General features: G+C 37.3%; 1 protein-coding gene across 1 annotated transcript in view; it reads left to right on the top strand.

The window, feature by feature from the left end:
- The window catches only part of DHX15 (DEAH-box helicase 15), a 62,198-nt gene extending 38,756 nt beyond the window's left edge, over positions 1 to 23,442 (top strand). Inside the window, exons 7-14 of the mRNA XM_060655324.3 lie at positions 7,212 to 7,298; positions 8,533 to 8,682; positions 9,085 to 9,193; positions 9,965 to 10,156; positions 13,045 to 13,167; positions 18,741 to 18,931; positions 21,211 to 21,380; positions 22,871 to 23,442. Coding sequence (XP_060511307.1) covers positions 7,212 to 7,298; positions 8,533 to 8,682; positions 9,085 to 9,193; positions 9,965 to 10,156; positions 13,045 to 13,167; positions 18,741 to 18,931; positions 21,211 to 21,380; positions 22,871 to 22,988 — 1,140 coding nt within the window. The 3' untranslated portion in view covers positions 22,989 to 23,442. The remainder of the gene's footprint in view (positions 1 to 7,211; positions 7,299 to 8,532; positions 8,683 to 9,084; positions 9,194 to 9,964; positions 10,157 to 13,044; positions 13,168 to 18,740; positions 18,932 to 21,210; positions 21,381 to 22,870) is intronic.
- The last annotated feature ends 1,874 nt before the right edge of the window (positions 23,443 to 25,316 follow it).

Here is a 25,316-nt window from a genome sequence, read left to right as displayed (position 1 = left end):
TGAAAGTATATTGAATTATTAAGGACTAAGTGATGGCTGATAGTGATCTGGATCGCACACTACAAAATCTATTTCAAATGCAAATGTTAAACCATATATTTAGGTGGAATTTTGCATAACTTTTGACTATAAAGTAAGAGCATGTACTGTTTCCCATTCCCTCCTTATTAAATGGGAGTTTGATTAGAATGGCTAAAGAAAAGAGGGAGATGGCCTAGTGTTGTCTTTCTCTCCATTAGTAAGTGGATTTCTTTAGAGCTGGAATGTAGATTCTCTTAGTATAGATGTCTGCCTGGCATAGGAAGGGAGCAAGGTTTTCCAAACCTGTTTCTGGGCTCTTTGTTGGGATGGGACGGGTATCTGAGTTCCAGTTTGAAACAGAACAGCTATCCTTTTATTTTTTTTAAGAGCTGGGTGTTCTAGTAGATTCTTTGAAAGTAAAATTACATTGCTTGAAAAGGTTTGAAAAACACTAGTGGAGTCAGTCATTAGGTTAAATAGTAGCTGTATATGAAATTTGTGAAGATTCTTGATCTCTGGATTTAAAGTTTTCATTTTTTAAAAACAATTTTTTTTAACATTTATTTATTTTTGAGGCGGGGGGGGGTGGGGAGACAGCGCATGGTAGTGGGGGAGGGGCAGAGAGAGAGGGAGACAGAATCTGAAGCAGACTCCAGGCTCTGAGCTGTCCGCACAGAGTCTGACACGGGGCTCAAACCCACGAACTGCAATGCAAGATCATGACCTGAGCCGAAGTCGGATACTTAAGCAGTTGAGCCACCCAAGCATCCCTTAAAGTTTTCCTTTTTGAAAGTAGGTATAATTTACCTTCATCACCTTGGGAGATTATTATCAAGGATTAAGCTTTGTGTATACAGTGTACTACTATATCTAGAAGAAACTAGTCCTTCATGGTAGCTGCCATAAATTCCTTGAATATATTCACGTAGAAAAAAGTCTCAGTTGAAATATTACTTACTTATGATTTACTTATCAGTCAGATTTGGAATTTATTGCTCTCTTATTTCTATATTCAGGACTAACAGAGTCTCACAACTTTTTTCTGCTTTTTTTCAATCTTTTGCTAATGTTTATCATGATTATTGAAAAATTACACATTATCAAGGTACTTAAATATATCAGGGCTAATTATTTCTTTACATGGTTGTGTAAAAGTTAAATGAACCAGATACATTTTTCAAATTAAAGGAACTTACTGAGAGGGTATACAACACCAGCTTAGTGGAGTGTAAATTAACAAGAGATTGATAAGGAAGAAATCAGCCTTCTGAGTTTTTCAGATCAGCAAGAGTAGTGAATATGACTTAAAAAACTGTCTGATCAGAGCTTCATTATGTTGAACTTTTCCAGTTATTTTAGTCGTAGTGCTGTTTCTAGAACATGTTAAAATATTTTTCCCTGTTACTTTATGTGCATTCTGAACTTTGGGGAAAACTTGAAGTTTAAGTGATAGTTTTAGTATACAGTTCTGAAGTTGATCTGTTGACTGAAAAGTACTTGTGGAATTCTTAGCATAATTCTGTATCAGTGGTTGTATATAAAGTAGCTGTTTTCTTATATATTTCAATAGTAAAGAGGAGTAGCCTGCAGGCAGATGATTAAATTTTTCTTGAAATCATGTACACTTTGCATATCTGCATTTGTTTTAATTTGATGGTTTTTTTTTAACCACTGAGTAAAATTACATATATAGCAAGATTTGCCAAATTTGTGTCTTTTCATGTAGTTCTTTTTATTCCATTTTTAGGTTACTGTGAGAACTTAAAAGGGCCTGAGCTTACTGAAATATATTTCACATCTGAGCTCTTTTGCTCTGTTAATTATCAGTGTATTGGAAAGTTAAGTTCAGTCTGCTGCCAGTCCAGTAGATGATACGTTTTCTAGGATCTTCAGCTTAAGCTCGTGGAGTATAATTGAACTCTTGCTTTTTGTGTTCTTTTAAATCATAAGGATATTGAGGAGAGTTTTGTCTTCCTGAAAAGAATAACTCAGCAGTAGTTGGATATATGTGTGGTGAAGGCCATAGATGATGACGGGGCCACTGGAGTCCCCAGGGCTTGGGGAATCCCATCCTGGGCTTTTAATTCAGAGTCAAACCAAGGGCCATAGTGCTGCTTCATCATCCATTGATGGTGTTTCATTCAGCTAAGGCTACAGGACCTCTTGCTGGGAAATCATGTTCTCTTCTTGGCATGAGTCAGCTTCATCTTCCAGCCTGAGAAGAGCATTATCACAGCCCTCCTGGATGGACCCAGGAGAGGGAGGGAGGACTTCATTAGCGCTTGGTGTGTCATTGTCATGTGAAAAAAAGAGCTTTGAAGCCTGGCACGTTTAAGGAAAAGTAAACGTCTTTATGGAAGCCTAGTTACAGAGAAAGATTCACTCCTCCAGTCCTGTTTTTGGTGCCAGGTGGAGAAGTTGCCTGGAGGAAGGTAGGAGTGCCAGCTGAGACCCAGAGATAGCAGAAAAACACCCCGGCCAAGTGCCGTGACTGGCACGTATGATGAGCCGATGACCTAGCAGGTCGCAGGCGACCGTGACCCTTAGGGAGGTCAAAGGGATTAGTGGGACTTTGGGGGAAGGCGGAAGGGTATGGCGGAAGATGCAGAGGTTCTGTGAAGGCAAGTGGCTGGGTACTGGAACAGGAAGAACTGGCGTTCTGTTGCTGTTTTCCTGTTGGCGCTATTTTAAACAAAAATGCCACAAGTTTGATAATGTCCTGTTTATATTATAAAATATAGGGCTAGAGGCCAAGGCTTGCTGCTTCTGTCATGAATTCATTATACTGCCAGTTACTAGAATGGAGCTTTCATTCATGAGTGTTAAACTGTCACTGATTGATATTCACAATTGATTTAAAAGTACAAAGGAATGTTTAGGGATTTATGTTCTGCTTCCAATTGTGTAAAACAAAATACAATTTGATTCTGTTTTTCGTTAAATTTGTTCTAATATAAGGATACTAGCTAGCATAAAGTAGAAGGTAATAAGTTAGAACGTTTGGAACAAAGAGAATATTTAATACAGTTTTTAAAATTCCACCAAAATATTTAAGTATAATTCCATGTTTATATTGGGGCACCTTTTGTAAGTAGTGCCTTGTTATCTTACTGAATGTATTAACTTATGAAAAATAGAGTTTATAATATGATTGCAGTAAAAGAAGCAAGACAGCTTTTTACTATTAAAGTTTTAAAATGTAGGCTCTATTAAAGGTAAAGTTTTATGGGCATTGGGGACTTTAACTAGCATTCCTTTTGCAAATAGTTACTGAGTTCCTTTTACATGGACTTCTAACACAGCACTGCTGGTAAACAGCTTCAAAGTTTCAGTGATCAAGAAAGTTGAGAATGCATGTATTTATGTGAGGGTAGATCATGTTACCTGTTTTTGTTTATTTATTTGTTTAATGTTTATTTTTGAGAGAGGGGGGGAGTATGTGCAGGGGAGGGGCAGAGAGGGAAGGAGAGCGAGAATCCCAAGGAGGCTCTGCCAGCACAGAGCCCTACATGGTGCTCAGACCCATGAACCTTGAGATCATGACCTGGGCCTAAATCAGGAGTCAGACGCTCAACCAACTGAGCCACCCAGGCACCCCCATTTTACCTGTTTTGATCATGCTTGACATTTATTCACATATTTGACTTTCAGCTCAAGCTACAGTAGTTTTATGGAAGCATTAAAGTTTGCTCATCAATAAATTACTTGTATGCATCTTTTGACTAAGACTTAGAATTGCTGTTTTATAGATTTGATGTTATTAAAATCCAGCAACTATTCTTTAATTTCACTTAGTTTTCATTAATTTTGTCCATACAAATAGCTGATTTTTCTGTAGCTTATCTTACAGTTTACTAATTAACATGGCTCAAAGCATACACTGCTCAATAAAAAAGAGAAATGGCCCTTGTGGAGATGGTTCTGTAGTTTTAAAGAGAGGCTTAATGATCCACTATCTGAAGATAACTTAGTGTGGTGCTGCTGGGACGTGTACAAATAAAGAAGTTAATGTCCTTACTGAAGTGGCGACCCCCGCAGAGTTCCCTGGGGACTAAAAATCCAGACTAGTTGAACCTAAGTGCATTATTGTGTCCAAGTAGAATTCAAGTAGAGCAACTCAACGAACTCTGAGTTCTACTTTCAAGTGGAATTACTGAAATAAGTCAAAGTGGATTTCTTTGGAAGGCGCGTTATTGAGGGGGAAGAGGATACATCTAGCTGAAAGTTTAATCTTAACACTTCACATAAAAACATAAAATTGGCAGTGACGTCAAACTTGTTTCCACAGAGTTTATTCTATATTTAGGGGTTATTTACCTGGAATAATTGCTTGGCCAATGAGGTTTGAACACTTTTTAAGGTTCTTTGAGTGCGTATTGCCATGTTACAGTCTAGAAAGCTTATCCCATTTATATATATTCCCATTGTTCATATGTAGGTCCCTTGATAAATTCAGGATCATTTTGTGTTCTGGCCAGTTCCTAATTAGATCATATGCCACTTAACATCTAGAACATACTTAGGCTTGCATTAGTCCACTGCTAAGGTTTCAAGGGAGCTGGGTAACTTTTATCATCTCCTTTATTTGTTCTCAGGCGTTATGTATGTAGGTTTTCTTTCGGCTTAGCTAGTATTGCCTCTCCATCTCTAGTAGTAGAGTTATTATTAGAAGAAGCACCCTGAAAGTTGTACAGTTTGTTATGTGAGTTTTTTCCTCATTTTGTCCCCAAACCTACCTCCCATGGTTTCAGAACCCTGCCTTTTTTTCCTAGACACCTTAATAATTATTAAATCAGTATGGTAGGCAAGTCCTGCTCAGATGTTTTTTAACCAATTTTTCTTTGGGGAAAAAACTTGAAAGTCCTATTTCTCTGGTCTTTTTTAACATTACTTTGACTTTTGGGTAGCAGTAGACTATCGATAATGACCTGGGGTTTGCCAGGATGACCTAATCCTGTGATTCTTAAGCACTTGGGGAAATCACAAATCCACACCTCCTTGTAAGTACGCTATGATTTGTAACATACACACCAAAAGGAGATGCATGCACCTGAAATGAAATGATTTTATGGAGGAAAATTATTTTTAAGTAACTCTAAAGAATTGATGTCATCAAGAAATTTTTATCACACTAACTGTATTCTGTTGTAGAAGAAACCTGTGAAATGTAATTTTTTCATTTCCTCCATTGTTCTAAATATATATCCAGAACCATAGTAATTTCACCCCAGAATTCCAGAAGACTCTAAGAAATCACAAGCATGTATCTGGTTCTGTAACAAGTTTATAAGGAATTTTTACATTTTTTATGCAATTTTATTTGTTACAACTTTGTCTTATCTAGATTAATATGCAGGAGTAAAAAAAAAAAAAATGGTAATTGAGGTTTGGGAGTGTTAAAAACCTTTCCACTAGAACTCATCTTTGCGGGCTTGCTCCCCAGCTCTGCCACCTGACTCCTAAATTCATTGCCCCTTCCACCACAGGACGCTGACTTTGTAGAAGAATATTAAACTCAGGATAGTTATTCAAATTCACCTGTCAACCTTATATGCTTTGCTTATGTTTGCTTCAGTTCTAGCGATTGAGCCGTGTGCGGATCATCTAAATGTCTTGAAAAATATTTCAGTAACCTCAAACCTCCATGTTTCTTCTCTGTTTGCTAGTTAGCAGTCTTTGCAGCTGCCCAGTGAAAAGAAGGATTTTGGTTTTAGATACGTGAATGATTCTAAAATATTACCCTGTTAGTGGCTCCCTAGTAAGCTTTAAGACCTCCATGATGGCCTGGCGGTACGAGTCCTTTAATTTTTTAGTTGTGCTTATGGACATTTCTGCCCATGTGCTCGAGTTTGAGCTGAGTTCTTCCCGGCTCTCTTGCGGCAGATGCTACCCTAGCCTCGAGAAGTTTCCTAAGTGCCGTTTTCTCAGTAAGCTTCCTTTGTCTTCGCTGTGGAATTAAACCCTTTTTAAGTCCCACAGGGAATCTCTGGCGTCATTTACACTTTCTGTCCATGTCTAATCTTCCTTCACAAAATGTAAAAGCTGTAAGAGCAGGCTCTATATCTGATTCATCTTCTGTGTCAACTGCTTGCATATATAGGCATCTTCCCTTAATGGCAGTTTTCTGTTCCTGAAAATCAAATGTTCTGGGAAAAAATACTAATGAGAATCCCATTTACTTACTGTTTAAGAAGAAAAATTGCATGACATGTTAGTCTCAAAGCCCAACCAGTTTCCTAAAATATATCTAAAATCCATCGTATATTTACATAAAAAAAAAACTAGCTACCATATTAGTATGTAAATGATTTAAACATTATTCCCTGGCAATAAAAGGTTCAAATGATTCTTGACGGTTGGTATGCAGTGATGTTTTGTTTGAGACTGTACTCTTTTTAGAAAAATATCTACAGTTGATTCTTAAGATTTGCCAGATCTTGGAGTAGAACTTGAGATTTGACCCCCCACCCGCCCCCTAGCCTTCACGTGCCATTTTGTTTCAAATGTTGAGTTTTGGTGATACAAAGTTTCCTTATAAATATTGTCAGAAAATATTGAAATATTGAAAGAAAATACTGAAATGTTGTAGAGTTTGGATAATAACCAAATAGTGTTCTGTAAGGGAGGCATTTCTGTAAGGTAAGCTTGTGTTATTTCGTTATTTTTCTTTCGATGCTATCCTTAGGTTTAAGAAATCAAAACACAATGTGATTGAATGATAATCTGAAGTAATAGCTTTTGTTGAGAAAGAAATTTGCTGTAATGGACTAAATGAAATTTTGAATTGAGATCTTAAATGTTAATTTGTCTTGATATTGCATTGGCTGTTAAGGATGAAACCTTATTTTTAGTTTATTTACTGGATTGAAATTCATTGTTCAGTAGAAGTTCGTGGCTATTTTTTTTAAGTTTATTTATTTATTTTGAGAGAGAGAGAGCCGAGAATGAGCGAGCGCACGTGAGTGCAGGGGAGGGGCAGAGAGAGAATACCAAACAGGCTCTGCACTGTCAGCAAGGAGCCTGATGCAGGGCTGGAACTCGGGAACCAGGAGATCGTGATCTGAGCTGAAATCAAGTGTCAGATGCTTAATTGGCTGAGCCACCCAGGCACCCTGTCATAGCTATTTTTACTGTCATTTGAATTTTACCTGATTTGTAATACAATTTATGTACTATTTATTTCTTAACAGGTAGTTGTGTCAACTAACATCGCAGAAACATCTTTGACAATAGATGGTGTGGTATTTGTGATCGATCCTGGATTTGCAAAACAGAAGGTACATATGTTGGTACTTTAGTTGTATACTTTATTAAATTAGTGTTAGCTTCACAGTACTTACTATCTACGCATGTAATGACTGGAATTTACTTTTTAGAATTTTCTGTTGTGTTTTGTTTTCAAACGTCAGTGGTGATGAGCTCTTTCTGTTCTAGCTGGCTCTCATTTCGTAAGCCCAGGCATGATGTTTAGTCCTAGGCTGCTTTTCTTTTTCCTGTAAGATTGCTTTGGCCTTTTTGTTTTTGTGTGGTAATAAGGGAACAGGATTGTCATCCCTGTAGATCAGTCACTTCCCCTTTGAAATTAGGGATTCTGTTATTGCCAGGCATAGTATCTGAAAAGGTGCTAATTTCTAGTTTACAGTACTGAATACCAAGCACTTTGGCCAAATGGAGTGACTACTCAGTAAATAGTGTGTTTGTTCTGTGATTCACAGATCTTTGATTATATTTGATTACATTTTGTAGGTATAATTGGGAGAATTTGTTACACGTAGTGTTTGTCTCTGATGGAAATTTTTCTCTTTAAATTGGCAGTATGTAACTGATTTCTTGTGGATTAGGTTCAAAATATATTTCTTGAACGTTCACTGTGAACATCAGGTGTTGAAATTGACAGGTTCTTTTCAGGCGAAAGCTTTCAGCGCTGTTTGTCCACTATATTAAAGCAAGATAAAACTGGTAGAACTGAAATTATTTTATTTATTAATTTTTTTTAACTTATTTTTGAGAGGCAGAGACAGAGCATGAGTGGGGGAGGGGCAGAGAGAGAGAGAGAGAGAGAGAGAGAGAGACAGACACACACACATAGACATAGAATATGAAGCAGGCTCCAGCCTCTGAGCTGTCAGCACAGACCCTGACGTGGGGCTTGAACTCACGAACTGTGAGATCATGACCTGAGCTGAAGTCGGATGCTTAACCGACTGAGCTACCCAGGTGCCTGAACTGAAATTATTTTAAATTCAGAAGAAAAAGATGATGTAATCTCTGTGTATAAGAGCCTTTTCATCTTAGCTTGAGTCTTCAGAATGATAGAGTCAGAATATCTGAAAGAAAGTTAAGGCACAGGATGACTCATTCTCAGTTTCCATTTCAGTGTGATTTACAGCCTTCATTAATACTACTTTGTTTATTGTGGGTTTAGCTGTGGACTTTGTATACTTTATGTTAGATTACAGTTCTGTGTTTAACTGAAGAAAAAAATTCTGAACGTTATTTCCATTCCAATAGGTGTACAATCCTCGTATCAGAGTTGAGTCCCTTTTGGTGACAGCCATTAGTAAAGCTTCAGCTCAACAGAGGGCTGGTCGAGCTGGGCGTACCAGACCTGGGAAGTGCTTCAGACTTTATACCGAGAAAGCTTACAAAACAGAAATGCAGGTAAGGGGGTTTGCTGTATACTTACTATGTGTTTGGAAGGTTAAGTTGAACTTGTTACCAGAAGAAAATTGTTTTATTTACCTCATCCTGCCTTTTGGCACCCTTACCTCCTTACTTTTTCCCCCGAGAGAGATTTATGGTGTAATCTACCAGTATAGCTCTCCGTTAACAGTTGCAAGTTGAAGTGAACAGCAGCAGAAACACTTTGAACCTTATAAAGCTAGTTTCACAGAATCTGATCCCTTTCGGGTATGTTCCACATGTATTTTTCTCCTGTGATCAGTGGTTTAGAAGTAATGCCAAAGTAAATAGCCAAAGAGGCAGAGAACAGATATGTTTTGTTTTCTGGAGCAAGAGGATTAAGGCATGTTTAACAGAATAAACATTTTTGTTTTTTGCTAGGATAACACCTATCCTGAGATTTTGCGTTCTAATTTAGGATCAGTAGTGTTACAGTTGAAGAAGCTTGGTATTGATGATTTGGTGCATTTTGACTTTATGGATCCACCAGGTATGAATCCTCAAAGCGTATTTTAGTAAATGTTGTAACCAGAATTCACTAGTTCTGCATTGTATTCTTTACCCACATGCACAGACGCACATAACACCCCCTTTTTTTCTTCTGTGTGCATCCAGAGAAGTCTTGTATATTAGGATTAAAACTAAGGAAGTGATAATTATATGAGAAAATTTTTCTTAATTGTTTTCTTTCCTTGGAATAACTAAATTATTCTCGGAATTATTGATTGCTTAGGAAAATGAGAACTTTCCTTATTTTTTTTGAGAGGAAGAGCGAGCGTGTGTGTGTGTGTGTGTGTGTGTGTGTGTGTGTGTGTGTGTGTGTGTGTGGCATGGGTCAGGGAGAGGGGCAGAGTGAGAGAGAGAGAAAGAGAAAGAGAAAGAATCCCAAGTAGGCTTTTCGCTCAGCACGGGGGCTGATGCAGGGCTTGATCCCACAACCCTGTGATCACGGCCTGAGCCGAATCAAGAGTCGGATGCTGAGCTGATTGAGCCACCCAGGCACCTCTGTTTCTAATTTTATTTTTGTGAACAATTATTTAATTTACTTAGGAAGATGACAGTTTTATCTCCTGTGCAGGGAAATTTTGCAAGTTTATATGATTCATAGTTTGCTAGATCTCTGTAACTGAATTTGATGACAGGTTGAGTTTTGAGTTTGGTCCACTGTAGAATGAAAAATGAGATTGCTTGTAATAGTTTGTACTTTATCACATTTTTGCTTATTAAGGCAGTTTGTTTAATAGATTGCCTTTTCCCCCAGCTCCGGAAACTCTGATGAGAGCCCTAGAACTTTTGAATTACCTGGCTGCTTTAAATGATGATGGAGATCTGACCGAATTGGGATCCATGATGGCAGAGTTTCCTCTAGACCCACAGCTCGCTAAAATGGTTATTGCAAGTTGTGACTACAACTGTTCTAATGAGGTCCTATCTATTACTGCTATGTTGTCAGGTAATAGAGGGAAAGGAACTAAACAAAGCCCAGCTCTTCACAGTTTGGGTGGACTTCACATTTGGTTTTGTTTTTTAATATTTAGCATGATAGCGGATTTTATAGATGGTTTTGAGGAACTCATTTTGTTTCCTAAATACCTTGTAAATAGCTTTATAAAGACATAATATTTACAAAAGTAAAGTAATTCGTTGTGCACGAAATATAGTAAAAACATTGGCTCTCTTGAGTGCAGTAAAATTGCAGTAAGGGAAGAGTACGTCTGAACACAGTTGTAACTGACTTCTTTGATAGGTCCGTCAGTTTTGCGGTTTATTACTGAAAGCACGAGAAGAACCTGTTCTAGTACTTGGCACTGTTAAGTGAGCCTGAGACAAACCCAGACAACTGTCCTTAAATTGAGCTTTTCTAGTGGCAGTCAAACAAAACATGAATTTTAAACTTAGTATCAAATAAATAGAAGTAGTAATGTATAATTTTAGGCTTAGAATCTAATCTGATAATTCTTTTACAGTGGCAGAAAGCACTTGATCAAAGAAATATACCTAAAAGATAAACTTGCTAATTTTGGAAATTAGAGCATTAAGCTGAACAAATCATGCTGTTTTTAGTGGCAGTAAAACATAGTCCACGAATGAACTACAACTTGGAAATTAGATTTTCCAAAAAGAAGAAATACGGCTCGTTACTGTTCACTGATGCTCACAGCTAAAAATAGAAGACCTCTTACGTTTTTACTGATGGTCAAAGTATTCTGTACTACTGGTTCCAGTACTGGGGAGAATGACTTCCAGTTTCAGAGTGGTTTATTAGTCTTAATTACAAACTTAATGCCTCAAATGATTCAAAATCTTACATGGAATTAAAGGATAAATTTAAAAGATTTCTAAATATAGCAATTTTGGCTTAGTTTAGATGTATGGTATGTTTTAATGGTGTGACTTTTTTTATTTAAGAACTAGCTAAAATGTTTTTTTGCAGAGTTATGACTGATCAGACTCAGAGCAGATGGGCAGGGCAGTATCGAATCATTTTAATAAAATTGTAGTCTCACTTGCGGAGGTGGTGGTAGGTTGTTGTCTGCCTTTCTTACATGTTTTTGTTAAATGCTCCCAGTTGTACTTCCACAGGATTTTAGTTTGTAGAGAAAGTGTGGGGCAAGAGTTAACAGACTGTTTGTGTATTTATTTGTTATCTGCTCGGTTTTTATTCTTCCAGTTTCTCTATCAGGCATTCTATATAATTACCATCGAGTGAGTCTAGATTATTAGGCTTTTAAAACAACTGGTCATTGTGACACAGTTGAAATCTTCCAACTGTATCTTTTACTTGTAATAAGGAGCTCTGCAAAACGTAGGGGTTTATTAGCATATCAAGAAAATGGACATTTATGTGTAGCAGTCATTAAGCATGACGCTTTTGGGGGGACAATGTTAAAGGGTGAGGAAGAAGTCATGGAACAAAAAGTTTGCCCAGCTTATAATGCTTTGATTTTCATTTAAATAGTTTTTGAGGTTTTCAGGTCCTGATGTAAATAATGCAAATCAAGGGCCTTATAGGGTGCTACTTATTCCCACTGTTAATTCTGGGAGCTAGTTCTCATTAACTTTCACATCTTTGAGAGGTTTCTGTACTTTTACGTATTACCTTGCTTCAGTTACATTAAGCAAGACATTTAATTATTACCTATTGTGATCATGTGTCATTGTCTCTCTTGGCTTCTTTGGTATCTTTTTAAAGGGGAAACTGTATGGGAAAGTAAATTGATACTGTATTTGATCTTGTTGTTGGTTATTCCCATTATCTTCTATCTGGACTGATCATTTATACTTTTTTATATTGACAAGGTTTTAAGAGCTTTAAAAAAATGTGTTGACAAAAGTCCCAAGCTGTTAAGTATTTTTATTTTCATATTGCTTTTATGACTATGGAATTGCTAAAGTGAATTAAGGAAAGTTGTATTTTAAAAATGTAGTGCACGCTTTGTAACAACTTAAAAATTTATGTGAAATAACATCAAGGCTCTAAACAAATACTGTAGTTACATATTTTGATGACCCTTGAAATAATGACTGTTTCAGACTAATTGTCAACTTTTTAAATACTGGATTTTGCTTTTTATATTGAGGTTTTGATTCAAATAACAGTTTTTTTTTTTTTTTTAAACTTGGGACGTCATTCTCTGATCTTTTTATTAAAATGCTGGAAAACTAGGCTGAATCTCCCCAGCCTTTTTGAATTTTCTTAATTCAAAGGCGGTTTAACCTTCCACCACTACTGCTATCCTCAAAACCCAAGATTTCATGATATTTTTTATGTTTACATATGCTTCTGCTCACCGGTGCTAATAGTGATACCCACCAGTTGGTAACAGCCACGGCACTAGGGAAAAAATTACAGTAGAAACGTGCCAATAGATCGGTTAGAAAGTTGTTTTTAGCCCTGCAGGGGGCAAATAGAGCTTCGTAACTTCCCTAGGCACTCAGTGGATTCGACGGATGGCCTTTTGAAAAATTACATTTAGCTTAAAGGCTATTGACACCATAATTCTGGTTATTGGTAGAGCTATCGGCACTGGTTTTTGAACTAAGTTGAGCTTTCTATCTCTAGTATCTTGATGGCCTTCAGAATAGCTGTTTTGATGCCTACTTTTAGATCTAGTTAAAATAATCAGGTACTCTGTAGCTTTGAAACCCTCTTGTCTTACAGATGTGGTTAGGTGTTGATGTACCAAATCAAGGTAGTAAACAGTCCAAGATGCAGTTGGAGGCCATCCTGCCCTGCCCTATGCTCTGTGAACTGACCTAGCTAGGCCTTGTTCCTCTATCTGTGAATGCGTGACTCATCGATATGGGCGTTTGTGTTGGGCCCATACCAACCTTGTTTAGTCCCACAGTGTTTTGTTCGCCCCACGGAGGCCAAGAAAGCCGCAGATGAAGCCAAGATGAGATTTGCCCACATAGATGGAGATCATCTGACACTGCTGAACGTCTACCACGCTTTTAAACAAAGTAAGTGTAAATTAGATTGAAGGCACTCTTTTGTCTAAATGTCACTTGCAGCGCATAAGATGTTTCTTCATCTCACTTTCATTTATTATCCGTGACAACTTTACATTAGAAACCCAGAGGTACTTTAGGAAAAACTCCTGACTAGCATTTAAAATAGAAATTGTCTGTCTTTTTCAAAGTTGTTTGCACTTGTAATCAGGGGGAAAGCACCGATTATAGAAAGCTGGAAAATACAGGACAGTAAACACAAAATATCAGTATAAAATTTACTACTAACACAGACATTTTATATACTTTCTTTTACTGTTTATTTTCATACCGTTTGTATTTTTGTAATTTTGTATTATTTATAGAATCTTTACTGCTTAATAATTTTACTAATAAATAGCTCTTAAATAAATATAAAACTGCCAAAACAGAAGACTGGGCTGCAGATGTGAACGATCATTCTCAGGTACAAGTGGTCTATAAGCGGAAGGAAAAGTCAACTTTACTTGCAGAGTTCAAGAAGAGCCGTTATTATTGAGAGGTACCATTTTCTCACCTATAAAATTGGTTACAGAAAGGAGGTTATAGAAAAATAGCTCTCAGGTGCGTAGGAGTAGGTTTAGTGGAACAGTCCTACACTGAGGTGGGAATAGAAGTTGATGTTGTCTTTATGAAAAGCAGATTTTATGTTATCAAGAACCTTAACAAGTTCATACCGTTTGACCCAGAAATAATCTATGCAATTATCTTGCAGTATCCTGTGGACACAGATATAGTTAATGACTTCACCTCAGAATTATTTATGATAGTAAAAAAAAAAGGGGGGGACTACCTAAATTGCCCACGAATAGGGGCGCCTGGGTGGCGCAGTCGGTTAAGCGTCCGACTTCAGCCAGGTCACGATCTCGCGGTCCGTGAGCTCGAGCCCCGCGTCGGGCTCTGGGCTGACGGCTCGGAGCCTGGAGCCTGTTTCCGATTCTGTGTCTCCCTCTCTCTCTGCCCCTCCCCCGTTCATGCTCTGTCTCTCTCTGTCCCAAAAAGAAATAAAAAACGTTGGGAAAAAATTAAAAAAAATAAAAAAAAAAATAAAAATAAAAAAAAAAATAAATTGCCCACGAGTAGAAAGATAGTTCAGTGATTTATGCTATAGCCACATGGTAAAGTGTTGTTCTAACTTTAAATCATGTTTTCAGAGAGTATTTAGTGACGTGAAAAACATTTTCCAGTTGTTTGAAAACAAGGAAATGCGGTAACCAAGTTACTGCCTGATACTGTTGTTGGAATCGGCCATTTATAAAAATTAGAAAGTTAAAGAAAAAAATGCAGAAAAAATTGAAACAGGTTGTGAAAATGTTTGATATGTATGTATCAGTTTACCTGTTGGGTGACACGCAGTCAAAGAATGGTAGCTTTACATCATCACCCTTTACCAAAACTGGGGTTCACAATCACTGTTGAGTCTGTGTTTTCTGCTGTTAAGAAAATGGTTCCCTAATTTATAGCCTTGATAAATTTTTCACCTCTGGTTTTCTTTGCAACTCATTGTTATCTCATAAAAATCTCTGTATACGCCTAAAATAGTGTGTTGATTTTGGCACATCTCCTTTGGGGTGGGGGTGAATTTATTTATGTCAGAGTCTAAAAGTGCTGGAGAGCCCGTGAGTGGAGCAAAGAGCAGAGCTGCCAGAGTCCTGCACGTCTGTGCAGGTAGGAGTTGACTAGAATTGATAAATAATCTGTTTAAAAAAGGAAAAAAAAAAAAGATGAAGGCCAGAAGGCCAGTATACAGTTTACTTCAGAACATTTATCCCTCTCACGTGCAAAGTATTGATAATGCATCATGTTTAAAGATTTTATTCCGGGGGTAGGTCAGTCCAAGAAATACTCTGTATTCCTTTGTGTGTCGAAGTGTACCATGGTGGTTGATGCTGGGCGACCACCAGACACGTAACCTGTGGACGCACTATGAGAAGAAGTGGGGGGGGGAGGGCCTTGGAAAGGAAGGCTCCTGTCCCGTCAGAAGGAGCAGATTCATATCCATCTTGCCTCTCAAAATCCTTTGGTATCATTAAGATACTGTTTCAAGTGAGATTTCAAAGATGTCTAAAGGAGCAGCACGGGTTTTTACCGTATGGTCTCACAAGACATTTGAATGTTCTTTTAAATTAGGAGATTGTGTTATTTTGTTCTTTAAGTTTTGATAATTGGCACAGCAGTCAGCGTATTTGGATTTCATAATTTGCTCTGAAAATAAAGTTTAGGGCGCCTGGGTGGCTCAGTCGGTTAAGCATCCGACTTCAGCTCAGGTCATGATCTCATGGTTCGTGAGTTCGAGTCCCACATCGGGCTCTGTGCTGACAGCTCAGAGCCTGGAACCTCCTTTGGATTCTGTCACTCTCTCCCTCTGTCTCTGACCCTTCCCTACTCTCTCTCTCTCTCTCTCTCTCTCTCTCTCTCTAAAAAATAAATAAACATTAAAAAAAATTAAAGTTTGGATTGATAATAGAACTATGCATTTGGATTTTAAATATGAATGTAATAATTCAGAAGTTTAATACTTCAAATGATAAAATTACTAAATAATGCTTATCTTTACATGTTGGCAGTTGGGGGCTTTCTATGAAAATATTGTACAGTAGGTATCTATGAAAGTTTTATCCTACCTTTTTTTTTTTTTTTTTTTTTTTTTTAATTTTCCATTTCGAGAGAGAGAGTGAGTGAGCACTTGTGGGGGAGGCGCAGAGAGAGAGAATCCCAAGCGGGCTCTGGAGGGTCAACACAGAGCCCAGCATGTGGATGGAACTCAAGAACCATGACATCATGACCTGAGTAGAAATCAAGAGTGGAACCCTTTACTGACTGAGCCACTCAGGCTACCCGCCCCCCCGCCCTCCCCCTCAGTATGATTAGTGGAGGGAGTATCGTGAGTGAGTGATAGCGTCCACTTAATTAGATACTTGATGCTTGTCTACTACATGCTTCTCACTGCCATAAGCTGTTGGGTGGTTTTAGACCTTTTGTTGTATATGCTGGTCTTAATAAATAAGGTCAAAGGCAACAGAATGACTGAACACTTGGTAAGTGTCTCCAAAGGATTCAGCCTTTAATTCCTGACCTATTTTCAAATAAGGAGAGCCATTAAAAAAATAGTGTCAGACTTTGAGATCTCCTTATAATACTTGGACATTTCATATCCATTTGTTGAATTTGGAATATTTTCACTAGTTTTTAAATGATGCTATGTTTTAATTAAAACAAGTATGTTTGAACAATAGCAACTGTGTTTCAGGTATTAGTCAAGAGGAACCCTTTCATTACAGACGATGGTTGATTATACAGTGCAGCTAAAATTCATCTTAATACTGTTGAAATAGAAACAAGGGGATTTAAGTTAATTTGCAACACCTTGATTTCTGTATGTGTATATATGATTTCACTCTGAGATGATTGGATTTTAGATCTTAAAAGTAGCTTACTGGATTGGTAAGAAATTTGTAACTAGCATTATTTTAAGAATATGTTCCCATTTGTAGGTTTTATTTATCAAACTATTTCTCACGTATTTAGAAAATACAGATAGTATTTGTTTATTGACAACTTGAATTGCCATTTTGTTACCCTTTAGGGTATGAATTCTGAAATTTAGAACTCCAGAAAGCTATACTCGTGGGCAGAGTCTGCACATCAACTTCCCTTTACAAAAGGCCCCCTTTTTTATTGTCTCAGTTTGGACATTACCATTGCTTTTCAGCTCAGTACATTACAGCAGCATAAGCAAGAATACCTCTAAAGCATACTTTCTTTGTCTTCTCTCTGGAAGATATTTGGTGCTTTGTTTAAATGTCAGTAAGTTCAGATGGATACTGCTTCTCATTCTAGATGGGTGAATTAATGGTCTTGAACACATCAGTTCTTCAATTGAAAGATCGTTTACTACCCCACCTACCCACCCACCCTTTCTGAATTGTGGCTGCATTTTGTAATGGGCAAACATTTATTAATATATTGGTTGTTTTTTGAAAAGCAATTAAGAAAATATTGTATGTTATAATTGGTAGAATCCTAGAACTAAGGAGAAAGGAAAGTGCCAAAGATTAATGTACATTACAGAAACGGTAGGAAGGATCAACAGTTTTGATTTTTAAGGAAACCCGCCCCCATTTCACAGTAACCCTCTTAGGTTTATTTATCAAAAGGCCTCTGAAGTAAATAATGAAGTTTTCCATTGTGACTCTCTGGGACATAAAAATGTCACGGTATAATATTTTCTATTATGCTGCAGTTTGAGCTCTTTGATTAGATGAGAAGACAGTGGATTGGTTGGAAGCTTGTCAAGGAGTCATCAGTGGAGAGATATCCCTTTGATAATAAATAAATACATGGATTGAAATTATTTGAAGTGTTCAGCTTTGTTTATTAATACTAATTAATAAGCCTTGTTTATTAAACATGAGTGGGGATTCCAGACGTCCTTATAAACTATATCACTTGTATTTTAATTTTTTTTACTTCTGTAATACAGCTCTTTATTTGATTGTAAGTTTTTATTTTAATTCCAGTTAGTTGACGTTGTTACATTAGTTCAGGTGCATAATGTAGTGAATAATTCCAACACACCCGTACATCATCCTGTGCTCATCGCTGTTCATAGGGATACACACACCCCTATGTTTATAGCAACGTTACTTGACAGTAGCCAAGATACGGAAGCAGCCCAAGTGTCTGTCAGTTGATAAATGGATGAAGAAGAGGTCGTATATATACACAGTGGAATATTACTCAACCTGAAAAATGAGTGAAATCTTGTCTGCAACAACATGGACAGAGCTAGAGAGTGTAATGCTAAGTGAAAGAAGTTGGAGAAAGACAAAACCGTTAATGCTTTCTTTCACTCATGCAATTGAAGAAACAAAACAAATAAGCAAAGGAGAAAAAATAAGGGAGGGGCAGATCAAGCAACAGGCTCAATTAATTGAACAAATTGATGATTACCAGAGGGGAGGTGAGGGGGAATGAGTTAACAAGTAGGTGGTGGGGATTAAGGAGTGCGTTTATCACTCGAACTTTAGATCTTGTTTGGCCAACACCAAGAGGCACATGGGTTGCAGTGAAACTTCGAAACACTTCAGGTTTCACGGTAGTCACTTGAGTTCACTTTTATAACTGCTAAATTGTTTTTGGTAATCTTAATCTAAGGCTGTCTTCTCTTTGAAAATGAGAAAGACCTGGATGGCATTTTATCAAATTCCCTCAACTCAGTCTGTTAGACTGCGTTAGAAACAACCAGGTGGATGTTCGTGGGTAAAATAACTTAATTCATTAAAAATAGCGTATTCAAAATCCGTTTATTCAAAGTCACAAAATCCACTAGCCAGAAACCTTAGTGCTGTTTCTGATTTTGCACTTCACTACAGATTTTTCGGAAAGTTGATAAAATTTTGATTTGTTTTTAATGCTGATGTGGGTAATTTTCCTTTTTGGATTACTTCGTTTACACTTAATAATGATTTGCCTTTTTAATTAGATAATATACCTATTTGGATGATTCATGTCCGCTTTCTTTCCCCCTCCCTCCAACTTTGTAGATCATGAATCGGTTCAGTGGTGTTATGACAACTTCATTAACTACAGGTCCCTGATGTCAGCAGATAATGTACGCCAGCAGCTGTCGAGAATTATGGACAGATTTAATTTGCCTCGTCGAAGTACTGACTTTACAAGCAGGGACTATTATATCAATATACGAAAAGCTTTGGTTACTGGGTATTTTATGCAGGTATGTGGATAATGCACGCATACATAGTTAAATGTTTACATAATATTGTTTGCTTTAACAGCCCTTTGAATCTCCTTTAAACACAAGGTAAAGAATGCCTCTGATTATTGATTTTAAATGTTACGTCCAGATTCTCGAATCAACTGGTAATGCTAAGAAATTTTAGGTGTCTAATGAGTAACAGATTAATTTGCTAAACAGCAAAGTCAGTAATCCGGTTACATAGAAATCAATTTGGAGTTAACTTTTTAATTACCCATCTTTTTTTTTTTTTTTTTTTTTTTTTTTTAATACCAAATGAGGTGCTAGCCATTTTCAGGTGGGATTAACGATTTCTTCAATGTAAATTTCAATTCTTGGCTTTTGATAAACATATTGAAAAGTTTCTGTGACTAGATCTTAACTGGGGATGTATAAACAATGCTGAAGTGAGGCATTTGTCTGTGTGGATCCAGAAGTACAGTTCACTTTCCTCTCTGTAGAAACTAAAGACTCTAAAAGTCAAATACTCAGACAGCTGTATTTGATTCACAATGCTGTGGAGTGATTATTGGTATTTACAACTGAGAGACTTGGGTGCTGGGAAGAGACAAAAATGTTATTTTAAGTGATAAGATGAAAAGTAATTTAAAACGTTTCATTTAGTGTGAAGTGTAATATATATAGTGGGGACTCGACTAACTGAAGTACAGCTTGTCAGGTAAACATAGCGGACATTTATTTTAAGGGATTTAAAACAAATTATGTTTAAAAAAAACTCTGTGGTTGTAAAATTGAAAACAAATCAATCCATTACTTGGGATTGGATTGATTTTAATTAATTATGTCTCCTGTCTCCTGGTTGTTTTCTCATTCTCTATTTTGGCTATGTCTATTAAGCAAGATGTGGCCTGCCTTAAGGCCAGATGAGCTGAATAAATAGAACGGACCCAAATGCACAAAATCAAAATAAGAATTGATTGGTGCATAGTCTGTAGTTGAAATCACAGTGACAGTAAGAACTTTTATTGTGACATCTTCCAAGATTGCGTGCTTATTAGAGTTAGGAAAATAATAGAGCTAGGTATGAAAATTCATTCTTCAGACTCTTTATTCTTCATATTTAATAGGTACTAGCATACAGTGGCTTCTTTTTGACATATTCTTAGATTTGCTTCTAATTCAGAAAAGATTGGCAAAGCCATATTCAAGCATAATGGGTTTCTAATTCTCTCAGGATTAAACTTTGTTAGAAACAGGGCATGCAGTATAGTACCTGGCACCTAGCAGGTGCTTAGTAAATATTTAGTGAAGGAAATGGAGTTCATTTTCTGTTATTTATTCAAAGTTATTCACGTCAATTATTCACACGCATTCTTCATATTACTGTAGGTCTAGAATTTTAAAGGGTGTATCGTCTTCTGTTTCCGTGTTTGTTAATTAGTTATTACATAAGTGCCACCAATCGATATGTTTGATTATAGAGAGAAGTACAGGAAGGAATTACGTGCACCTTCCCCCCTCCATTCTTTTTCTTTTCTTTTCTCTTCTCTTCTCTTCTCCCCTCCCCTCCCCTCCCCTCCCCTCCTCTCCCCTCCTCTCTTTGTAGACTACCTTCTCTCTTCTCTTCTCCCCTCCCCTCCCCTCCCCTCCCCTCCTCTCTTTGTAGACTACCTTTTGCTTTTCACTCCTTTTTGCTTTCTTTGTCTCTTAATTGTGAATCTTCTAGTAATTGTTCATCTAATACACAGTTGTTACCTGGCACTAAAGAACCTTTTCTAGTCATTCTAAGGCAGGAAGGACCAGGTAGTGTATATACGAGGCTCTGTGGGCCCATGAGGTCACTGTTCACCTGCTCAGCTCTATCTGCCCTTGCAGTGCAAAAGCAGCCATGGGCAAATGAGTGTCCTTGGGTTCCAACCAGGCTGTACTTATGGACCCTGAAATTCAAATTACATAATTTTTACTTGTAATACAAGTACATAACTTACATAATGCAAATTACATAATTTTTACTTTTTAATTTTACATATCTCCTTACCCCACCCCCAATTATTTAAAGATGTATGAGCCATTTTTGGCCAATAGGCCTTACAGATGCAGGCGGTGAGTTGGATTTGGCCTGCGGTAGTTTGCTGTTCCCTGCTTTTATCAGGCAGTGATAAAATAAGTGTAACCATCGAATTAAAAGCAAAAGATGAGGCCTGCTTGTTCCTAATCCTGTAGGTAGCTTTTTACATGTTTGTTTTGTAACTGGCACATCAGAAGCATTGTATTAACTTATGGGGTTTTGGTTTCAGGTGGCACATTTAGAACGAACAGGGCATTACTTAACTGTGAAGGATAACCAGGTGGTTCAGTTGCATCCCTCTACTGTTCTTGACCACAAGCCTGAATGGGTGCTTTACAATGAGTTTGTTCTTACAACAAAGAATTACATCCGGACGTGTACGGATATCAAGCCAGAATGGTAAGCGACACCCTTTGTCCTAACAGAGTTTGTTAGTATTTTGCTCAGAATGCAGTCTGACTTCGTTGGCAGCAGTCTTGCCCTTCCTTTGATTCCGAGGAACTTGATGGTCTCATCAGCTCAGGATGTGTGCTCCATGTTTAGGTATGGGGCTTTCACCGAATGGTATGGTTGATCTCTCTCTTGTGATTTTGCTTTCCTAAGATGACAGAGGGATTGTTGGTATGGGTGTGGGCGGGATTTGCAGCCAAATACAAAATTACAGCTGACTAGCATCAAGGGTCTTTGGAGTCCTTCTCTTGCTGTTGTGATCGACTCAAGTCTCCTGGTACTGTCCTAGATATCAGTCAGTCTTTGTATTTTCTCTGTTCCATTATCATTAGCTCTGAATTATTGATGATTTATATGTTGATACTTTGGAAAGCGTTAAGCAAGCCTAAAAACCACACATCTCGTTGTATCTTAGCATATTTGATTTGCAGTTTGTTATTGGAACTGATTGCCATCATTTTTTAAAGTTTTTTTTTTTTTTTTTTTTTTTAATGTTTATATATTTTTGAGAGACAGAGACAGACAGAGTGCAAGCAGGGGAGGAGCAGAGAGAGGGGGAGACACAGAATCCAAAGCAGGCTCCAGGCTCTGAGCTGTGAGCACGGAGCCCGATGCGGGGCTCGAACTCACGGACCGCGAGATCATGACCTGAGCCGAAGTTGGACACTTAACCGACTGAGCCACCCAGGCGCCCCTGATTGTCATCATTTTAAGCAAAACTACCACCCTTCCCCTTTCGTGTGTTTGGCTTTTTATTTTGGTTAGTTGGTTGGTCGGTTTGCCAGAATCCGTTCTATAACTTAAGATGGGAGCCGTCAGCTGGGAATGGTGGGACTGAAAACACTTCTTTTAGTTGATGACACTTGCTGTGAGCCTGCTTTCTTTCCTACACAGATTTATCATGACTTCTGACACTTGTGTAGGACATTACCATTTTATCTTAAAGGCTTTGTTGAGAAAAAATTGTATGGCCAAACATTAAAAAAGATTCAGTCAAGGGAACTCTTTGGGGTATAGAGCTATATTTATAGTTATTAAACTTTGAGAAGATCCAATCATTTGAATACCAAGATATTTCTCCTACAGAGCCTGTGTTACTCTAACCTTGGAGAGGTTGGTTAAAACGGTGTTCTAAAGTGAAGAGATTAGTGGTCTAATTTTCCTATATTTGTATTAATGTAAAGAAAGGTTTTTAAAAGATTTTATCTCCAGGTTTTTTTTGTTTTTTTTTTTTTTTTAAGTCTATGGAAAGTCCAACATGCTAACTAAAATAAGGCATTTCTAAAAGTGGTGTTAGGCATTTGTAATTTTAATGTTGATTTGGGTTTGTAGATTTGCCTTTGTTCATCATTATATTAATGAGTAATTCCTATCCTACTAGCAACTCCAGTACTTTCATTAAATGTTAATTTGGTAATTTTTCCCCCCCTTCCGGACAGGTTGGTGAAAATTGCCCCTCAATATTATGACATGAGCAATTTCCCACAGTGTGAAGCAAAGAGACAGTTGGACCGCATCATTGCCAAACTTCAATCCAAGGAATATTCACAGTACTGAATTCAGTGCTTAGAACTGAAGTTATTCAGAGGACAGCTTTAAAAGATGAATGAACTCAAAAGTTCAAGTTGTGCTCTTCACGTTGGTTCAATAATGGCCTTTATTTGAAAGCTTTTTAATTTTTCTTTACAGTAAATATTCCATTCTGATTTCATAAATTAAACATTTATGCCTCCCTTTTGTGTTGACACTGTAGCTCATACTGGAAAAGTCGATCAATGTTTTGCAGTTTATTGAAAGTAGTTCTATATATAACAATGTTATAAGCATTTCTTTAGAAATGGTTGAAAATGCTTCTAAAATGTGATTATCGACCATGGTATGCATGATCGTTGTAATTGTTGACATTCCTTTTAGAAGTTGTGAAATGTTACAACTTGTGCTTATGTAGACACAATCTTCTGTCTCAGTACAGAGGCACTGACTTCAATAAAGTCTATTTATACTAATTTCAGCCAAAGCACTTTGATATCTTTGTTCTAGTCTCTTTATGGCTTCTTCTCAAGCATGGGGCTATTTTTTTAAATTGTAAGTATACCATGATGACATACTTAGCATCGGTCCACAATCTTTCCTACTTCTGTAGAGAAAGTAGTCATTAAAGCAGTATTTTCAAGAACATAGTGTGGCACTTTGTTAGGTTAATCAGGGTGTGGTCTAATGGGATAAAAGTATATGGTTTTCATTCACAAGGCAGAGTAATGAATAGCTTTCTCTGGTCTTAAAGTTTATTTCATAAGGCTGATTTTGCACCACATTTTTAGTAGATCTTTTCTATACAAGAGAAACACCCTAGCTTCTGAAACCAACATGTATTTGTATTAAGTAGATAGTAGGGAGTGATGTTATGTTACAGATCTTAGTCCATTTTACTAGAGTCTTGGTGTTGGATAGTTTATGCAGTCTACAAAGTAATTAGTGTGTTAAAATGTGAATTTGACTTTCCATTTCCTGTGACAGGCAGTAGACAAGTTAAAAACACCTTTTTAACAGCAAATGAGGTGTTTGGTGTGACCCATCAAAGGGCCTGTAATAAATCACTTCCTTTCACTTAAAGATTAAATACTGTACTCATTAATGTCTGGACTCCCGTCTTTTCTTCCTCCCTCTCTTTTACAAATATTTAAATGTTAAAGGGAATTTATAGGTGTGTGTAGTTGGAATTTAAATGTACCTTGAAGCATACATCTTAACGCAGTTTAAGGGAGTTAATTGGGCAGATTAGAATTTTTCAGGCTGTATACTTTTTAGTGTATAGGTAGCTGTTCTTAAACGATGCCGGTGGCTTAGAAGAGTTCAGATGCTTCTGGAAATGCCTCATGTTCTTTTCATGGAATAATTTACATGCTGAGATGATATTTTAGGTTACCCTAACAATTTATTCTGCTTTAAGTATTGGCAACATTATCTGCTAGAAGTTTTTTATTTTTATTTATTTATTTTTTTTTAGATTATGTTAAGAAAATCTGGGCACTTAGATTTGTTTCCCCTAAACCGGCACCTTTTGCCAAAGTATTATGTTGCATTTTTTTTTCAGTTGCATCTTCTTATAATGTGACCATCTATCTAGTTTTAAATAGATGTCAGTGTCGCGTATGTATTGTTTAATCTTGTGCTTTTTAAAATCCTAAATGAGACCATTAAGTTTTCTTCACGAGAAACTCAAGTTGCCATGCTGATGTAAAGAACGCAGGTTGGCATTTGGCAGAGTTTCTAGGAACAGCCAGTGCTCTTTACATCTTGGTAAGTGATGAGTGTGCACTGGGAGTGGCTATGTGGAAACGGTAGCGTGAGCTGAGCTCTTTTTTATTCTGCCCTCATGCCCACCCCACTGTTCAGTTTTGCAAGCCCGGCCACATCTGACCAAAGCTGTGAGTCTTAAGCACTGATGTTATTCACAAAGGTGTGGCTCTTAAAATTGGTGTCCTTTAACCCATTTATTGTAGGCTTGCCAATTGGATACAAAAATGGTTACAATTTCCCTTGTTTACCTAGGTGGTTACAACTATCAAATGAATCCCCTCAGTGGTGTGGAACAAGAAAATTAAATGTAAAACGTTGTCCCTAATACTCCGAAAATCTTTCTTGATGATCTTGTTTTCTTGAAGAATTCTTGCCTCAAAATAGTGGAGCTGCTTTTTGTTGTGAATGTAGCATAAGAAAGGAAGGCCATCAGCAAGTAGAGATTTGGCAACAAGTTGAGGAAATGAACTCAACGTGGGGGAATAGGACGAAATACACCCCTCCAGTCACACTACTTAGCCGGAACCCCACAAAACAGAAAGCATATGACTTAGTCGTAGGATTTGAGGCTTGTAAGGTAACACA

This window comes from Panthera onca, chromosome B1, assembly GCF_046562875.1.
Source record: "Panthera onca isolate mPanOnc1 chromosome B1, mPanOnc1 haplotype 2, whole genome shotgun sequence".
Taxonomy (NCBI): Eukaryota; Metazoa; Chordata; class Mammalia; order Carnivora; family Felidae; genus Panthera; species Panthera onca.
This window is presented reverse-complemented; position numbering and strand designations above follow the sequence as displayed.